A 6,906-nucleotide genomic window follows, 5' to 3' on the forward strand; every position below is an offset into this window, starting at 1 on the left:
CGAACAGGTAACCGTAAGAAAACACTGAGTTTGGGGTAAATCTTACTGGGTGCTGTCCTGTTCTACTACTGCCCGAGCCCCCGCGCTTCCCAACCGTCCTCGCTCTGCTCACCGACTAAATCAATCCTCCCCGGACCTAACATTACGCGCACCTCGCACTCACCACAGATCGTGAACAGCGTGCCCTCCCGACGATCCACCCTGCTGCTCTCAAGATCTCCGCTTCCGCCAAGAACTTGCGTGCCGCGCCTTCTCTCTCGCTCTCCCTCCTCTTCTCCCTTCATCCTCTCTCTTCCCCGACCCCCAAAACCCTAACCCTAACCCTAGCCCTAGCCCTAGCCCTAGTAGCCGCTAAGGCTCGGAGGTGGGGAACGCTCGCTCGCTCGCTCGCTCGCTCGCTCGATCGGAAGCTACCTGCGGTGATCGGGGCGTTTGATGCGAGGGAGGTGACATGAACCTGTGGGCCGACGACAACGCCTCCATGATGGAGGCCTTCATGGCGACCAGCGACCTCCAGGGGTTCCCCTGGGGCTCCTCCGCCGCCGCCTTCTCCGCCCCGCCGATCCCCCCGGCGGCGGCCCCGCCGCCGTCGCCGCCGCAGCCGTTCTTCAACCAGGAGAAGCTGCAGCAGCGGCTCCAGGCGCTCATCGACGGCGCCCGGGAGAGCTGGACCTACGCCATCTTCTGGCAGTCCTCGGTGGACGTGACCACGGGCGCGTCGCTGCTCGGGTGGGGCGACGGCTACTACAAGGGCTGCGACGACGACAAGCGGAAGCGGCGCGGGCCGACCGCGGCCTCCGCGGCGGAGCAGGAGCACCGCAAGCGCGTGCTCCGCGAGCTCAACTCCCTCATCTCCGGCGTCGGCGGCGGGGGCGGGGGCGGGCCGGACGACGTGGTGGAGGAGGAGGTCACCGACACGGAGTGGTTCTTCCTCGTCTCCATGACCCAGTCCTTCGTCAACGGCGCCGGGCTCCCGGGGCAGGCCCTCTTCTCCGGGGCCCCGATGTGGATCGCCGGCGCCGACCGGCTCGCCGTGGCGCAGTGCGAGCGCGCGCGCCAGTCGCAGGTGTTCGGCCTCCACACCATGGCGTGCGTCCCCGTGGGGAGCGGCGTGCTCGAGCTCGGATCCACCGACCTCATCTACCACAGCTCCGAGGTCATGAACAAGATCCGCATCCTCTTCAACTTCAGCAGCTCCCTCGACGTCCCCTCCGCCGCCGCATCCTGGATCGGAGCCACCTCCGCCGCAGCGGGGGCGGCGCCGCCTCAGGTGGCTGCCGCGCCGGATCAGGGGGAGACGGATCCCTCGGTGCTCTGGCTCTCGGATCCGTCAGCATCAGCATCAGCATCAGCAGCAGCACCAGCATCCCCACCAATCCTTCTTCACGAGAGAGCTCAACTTCTCCGAATTTGCCCTCAACGGCTCCTCCTCCCAATCGTTCAAGCCCGAATCGGGCGAGGTCCTCAACTTCGGCGACAACGCCCCTCCGTCCTCGTCCACCGCCGCGGGCGCCGCTCCCGTGAAATCCGGCGACTCCGACCACTCCGATCTCGACGCCTCGGTGCGCGAGGTGGAGAGCAGCCACGTGGCCGAGCCCGAGAAGCCGCGGCCGCGGAAGCGCGGGCGCAAGCCCGCCAACGGCCGCGAGGAGCCCCTCAACCACGTCGAGGCCGAGCGGCAGCGGCGCGAGAAGCTGAACCAGCGCTTCTACGCTCTCCGCGCCGTCGTCCCCAACGTCTCCAAGATGGACAAGGCCTCCCTCCTCGGCGACGCCATCTCCTACATCAACGAGCTCCGCTCCAAGCTCCAATCCCTCGAGTCCGACAAAGACACCCTTCAGTCCCATGTCGAGTCCCTCCAGAAGGAGCGCGACGCCCGCCCTGCCCTGACCCCCGCATCGGCCCCGCCGCCACCTCCCCCGCCCTCCAATGGTGTCAGCGACGCCCACGGGCGGTGCCACGGGGCGGAGATTGACGTGAAGATCCTCGGGCACGAGGCGATGATCCGCGTGCAGTGCCACAAAAGCAACCACCCCGCTGCGAGGTTGATGATGGCGCTCAAAGATCTCGATTTGGAGGTCTATTATGCTAGCGTTTCGGTTGTTAAAGATCTAATGATCCAGCAGGCAACAGTCAAGATGTCGAGCCGCGTCTACTCGCAGGAGCAGCTCAACGCCGCGCTCTGTGCGAGGCTCACCGATCCCTCTCCTTGCAGGTAGAAGTTGATTTTGTAGGCCTTAATTAACGGAGAGAACAGAACTCAGGAAAAAAGAGAGTAGAACAAGTTGCTTATGTGTATTAGTAGGATCGGAAATCCTTAGAAAACACAGCAGGGGTTCTGATGCAATATGCTGCTTGAAATGAGAGGTGATCTTCTTCTTCTTCTTCTTCTTCTTCTTCTTGTATACTAAGGAATGCGGTCTATATTATTCCCTATGCAGTGGTGTTGCAGGAGTGCAATTTAGTTACGACATAAAACTCCTATGTAAAACGGAAAAATTTATTTGTAATCTATAATATATATAGAACATATTTTATGCTCTGCTCATGTCCCATAATTCTCCTCCTTGAGCCCTATGATGCTTGTTGTGGTGTTTTTCCCATCCTCTTTTTTTTTTTTTCTTTTTTTTTCCTCTTTCTCTAACAATGATTGTCTCCCCTCAACGCAGTTTGGAAGCAAACCTAGCGATTCGGATACAGCTTTACAGTTTTTTATCAGATCGTGAAAATCATATTCAGCGGTACATTCAATTAGGAATGCAGAAATAAACTTGTAAACTGTTTAGAAAGAGATGGGGAATGATCTTAATTTTCTGCTGGGTCTAATGTGAGAAGTGAAGTTTTTGGTTTATCGACATATTTCCTCATGGCAAACAGTCCCCAGCCTCAATGTAATTGGGGTATTTGTTATACCGTAGAATCGTAAAATCCTCAAAAACCAACCATATGTCATAAAAAACATGTTTCCGCTTACCAAATTTGAGAAAAAACTGGCCTTATAATCATTTTTGTGCACAAATCTATTTTCATCCCAATCCATGTGTAATAGAGCCGACAACAGGATACATTGTTCATTAGTATTTATGTAGAAATGTTGAGCATAAATAATCATTTAGGTGAGTGCAATTAGCTGATAGGGTGAAATCAGTACACCCACCTATTTAATATTTTTCAGGTATCAATTAGTCATCAGCTTCAGCATGTATCCATTTACTAACCTCCAATTGAGCATTTGATAAATAGACAAATCCGCGAAGATTCTTCTTACAGGTGGAATGCATAATCGTCTACAGAGCTTTTGACATATAATGCGATTCGTACCTTGTATGAGTATAAAATAAGATCATATGAAAACTAAAATATAGGCTAGAATATTAATAAACTTTTTTTTTTTTTTTTTTGTTGAGGGGGAGATGTTTCTGACTCTCTTCCTCTATCAATTTTATACATATACATAAATAGATTTAGCAAAAGAATGCTGGGCTAGTGTTGGGCATAGGCCATAACATTCATGTGTAGGTTAGACTCGGGTCAGAAAGAAGTCCAACCCAGATGGAACCTGTTGGGACTTGGGAGCTCTAGTAATATGTTTTAGACAGTACTGACAATCTCATTGTATTTTTGGAGTGCATGCATCAACCATTGTGTATGTGTAGGGGTGGAACTGGGCCCGGGCCTAAAAGAGGCCCGGGCCCATGGGCCATTTTGGGCCAGACTTTGGTATTAAAAATATAACTTTGGATTGGGCCGGGCTTAAAATTTAGGCTCGAAAAATTTTGGACCTAATTGGGCATGTTCAAGCCCGGCCCGAGCCCGACCCAAAGACCCGATATATTAATTATCAAAATAAAATATTTAATTATGTATATATAATATTTATCTATAAAAGGAATAAATGATATAGTGTATATATATATAGTATATATTGTTATTAATGATATATATTTATATATATGGTGATATATTATATATTAAAAAAATATTTAGTTCAATATTAGGATATATTAAATATTATTATTATATATAATTAATTAATTATACAAGTAAATATATGGTACATATTATTATATATATAGCTGATTAGTTATGTACATAACACTTACTAAAAATATATTATTTTAAAATTTTTTAAAAAATAATTAGACGTTCTATGTACATAACTTAAGGATTATTTTAAAATTTCAAAACACCACAATGCTGTTTTAAAAAAATCACACATACCCTAATTAATTAAACGTTCTATCCATATGTGAGAATTTCCTATCCTATTACTTATTTTGTAGGATTTTTAGCATGGGAGTAGAAGTGAAAATTGCTAAAGTATATTTTCTACTTGTCTAAGTTTTAGTTTATTAATTTTTTTGTTTGGTCTTATTTCATTGATGGATAATTATTGGTAAACATTAATGGTGTTATATTTGATGTTAGATACTAATTTTTTTGATTGATAATTAAACATTAAAGTAAAAGTAGGTATTTTACTTTAATTTTATACAATACAAGTAATTATTTATTATATGATAAATGTATAAAATGGGCCACCACAAAGCCCGATGCGTATTGGACATTGGGCTTGGCTTGGACCTGGCCTTAACTTTCAAAAACAAATTTAGTACAAACCCAACCGAAGCCCAGCAATTTCTTTTGGGCTGGACTTGGGTATAGTATTACTCGACCCAAGCCTGGCCAGTTCCACCCCCTAATTGAGTGGCATCGGTGACATTACTTTTGTTTACTACATATTGGTTAAACTAAGTTTCAATCTTTAACAACCTGTAATCTATTTGCCTATCAAAAGAAAGAAAAGTATGATGCCTGATTTGATTTGATTAATTATTCATATTGTTAAAGCCTATTATCCATGTAAATAAGACTGTTTGCAAAATCTATTACCTATAAAGAAAAGAAAAAAAGAAAAAGGCCTATTATCTACATATCTTTTAAAAGAAGCAACATATTTTTAAGCTGCATTTTTATCTAACTCTCTTCCATCAAAATTCTCCTACAATATAATGATGTAGTGTATCACATAGTCCAGCCCCGTTAGTTTCACCATTCCTTTTTGTTGCAACGCCGTTGTAATCTTTTGTTCTAGCAAATACTTTAAACTTTGGTGGTCGGTCTTACTTATAAATCTTTGGGGGCTCAGGTAGTGCTTCCATTTGTTCACTGCCATCAATATAGCCAAAAACAGAAAATCATAAAAAAATAATAAATTTATATTTGGTTGCGAGACTTAGAGATAAGTATCTCTTTCTCCAGCAAGCACCTAGACTTATATTAAACAATATTATTTATTTATTTATTTATATATATATTTATAATATATTATATTACAAATATTTATTACTAACATATATATGTAATATATTTCAAATGAATAATATATGTATATATATATCATTAATTCAAGTTATTTGTTATTTTTTTATTATATCTTGCTTAACTTTCCTCTTTCGTTTATTTTGTAGCCAATGTAGCGTATGCTAATGCCATTGATGCAATGAAATATCTTGTTTTAAAGATTTTTTTTAAGATGAATGCAAATACTTATGCAGGCATAGGTTTTCTAATTCAAACTGAGATAAATTTTTTTAATTAATTCTTTTCAATTGTTTTTCACAATTTTTTTTTCTTTTTCAGTAGTGATTTGTATCTATATATACTTTTAATCTAGGATTCGTGCACGATCCGCGGTGTCACTAATTCGGAAAATAAGGTTCACGTTGTATATGATGGACGCGAATATAACATACAAGAGTTTCTAAATAAAGAGTTCAATATATCTTTCAGTTCATGCAATGAAAGCACATGTACAAAATCATGCCATTTGATGAGTTCCATTGGCGGGGGCGAATTCGAGCGAGTTTCTCGAAATGGTCTCCATTGATGAGTATAATTAGCACTATAAGGTAATAATTCCTTCATGCTACATCCATACTGTAATGGATTCGTTACTGTAACAATACAATTGTCTAACTTTTTAATATACGTCGATTTTAATTATTCCATTTATTTCAAAATGTTAAATAGACAAATCTTTCATACCAACTGTATTTCTATATGTTTTGCAAACAAGAAGAATTATGACAGTTCAACGGTAAAATTGCTAACATTGGTGGAAACAAAAAATTATAATGAAAAAAATCTACTAATTAAGGTCCAATAAGATACCTGGGTTGTATTGGCCTTTTCTGGCAGCAACGGGAATTACCACGGGTGGCCTACCTCTCGGACGCCATCATCCTTCCTGCCATCATCGTCTTGGCAAATTCTCGTCATTGACGGATTGCGGTTCGCGAATTCAGCAATCACAAGCAAATCGGATCTATTGACAAATACCAAGAGAAGTTCGAAGAATTGAGGTCACAAATGCTACACTATAACTCACATTTGGAAGAACAATTTTTCATAGACTTAGAGATAAGTATCTCTTTCTCCAGCAAGCACCTAGACTAAGTAGCTAGCAGGGGCATGTCCGTAGAGGGCTTGATATGGAGTCATCCCTAAAGAGTTGTGGTGGTTGGTGTTGTACCACCATTCGGCTAAGGCGATCCAACGGTGTCACTTGGTAGGGCACTGGAAGCACATGCACCTGAGATAAGTCTCTAGACAGCGGTTGAGCCTCTCTGATTGTCCGTACGTTTGCGGGTGGTATGCCGAACTCATAAGCAGTTTGACCCCCATCATCTTGAATAGTTCCTGCCAGACTTGGCTTGTAAAAACTCCCTCCCTGTCGATTAAGATCGTCCTCGGTAACTCGTGTAGCTTATATACGGTGTCCAGGAATGCTCTGGCTACTTGGGAGGCTGTGAAAGGATGCGCCAAGGTTATGAAGTGCGCGTATTTGGTCAGTCGATCAATGACCACCAGTATGGTGTCTTTCCCCTCTGAGTTTGGTAAGGC

General features: G+C 44.1%; 1 protein-coding gene across 1 annotated transcript; it reads left to right on the forward strand.

Annotated features, from left to right (window-relative positions):
* Positions 244–2,390, forward strand: LOC109714234 (transcription factor MYC2-like). Its single transcript, XM_020238749.1, is given in 2 exon segments — positions 244–1,341; positions 1,343–2,390. Coding segments are annotated over 2 exon segments (1,767 nt in total). The 5' UTR covers positions 244–451; the 3' UTR covers positions 2,220–2,390.

Source organism: Ananas comosus, linkage group 8, assembly GCF_001540865.1.
Source record: "Ananas comosus cultivar F153 linkage group 8, ASM154086v1, whole genome shotgun sequence".
Lineage (NCBI taxonomy): Eukaryota > Viridiplantae > Streptophyta > Magnoliopsida > Poales > Bromeliaceae > Ananas > Ananas comosus.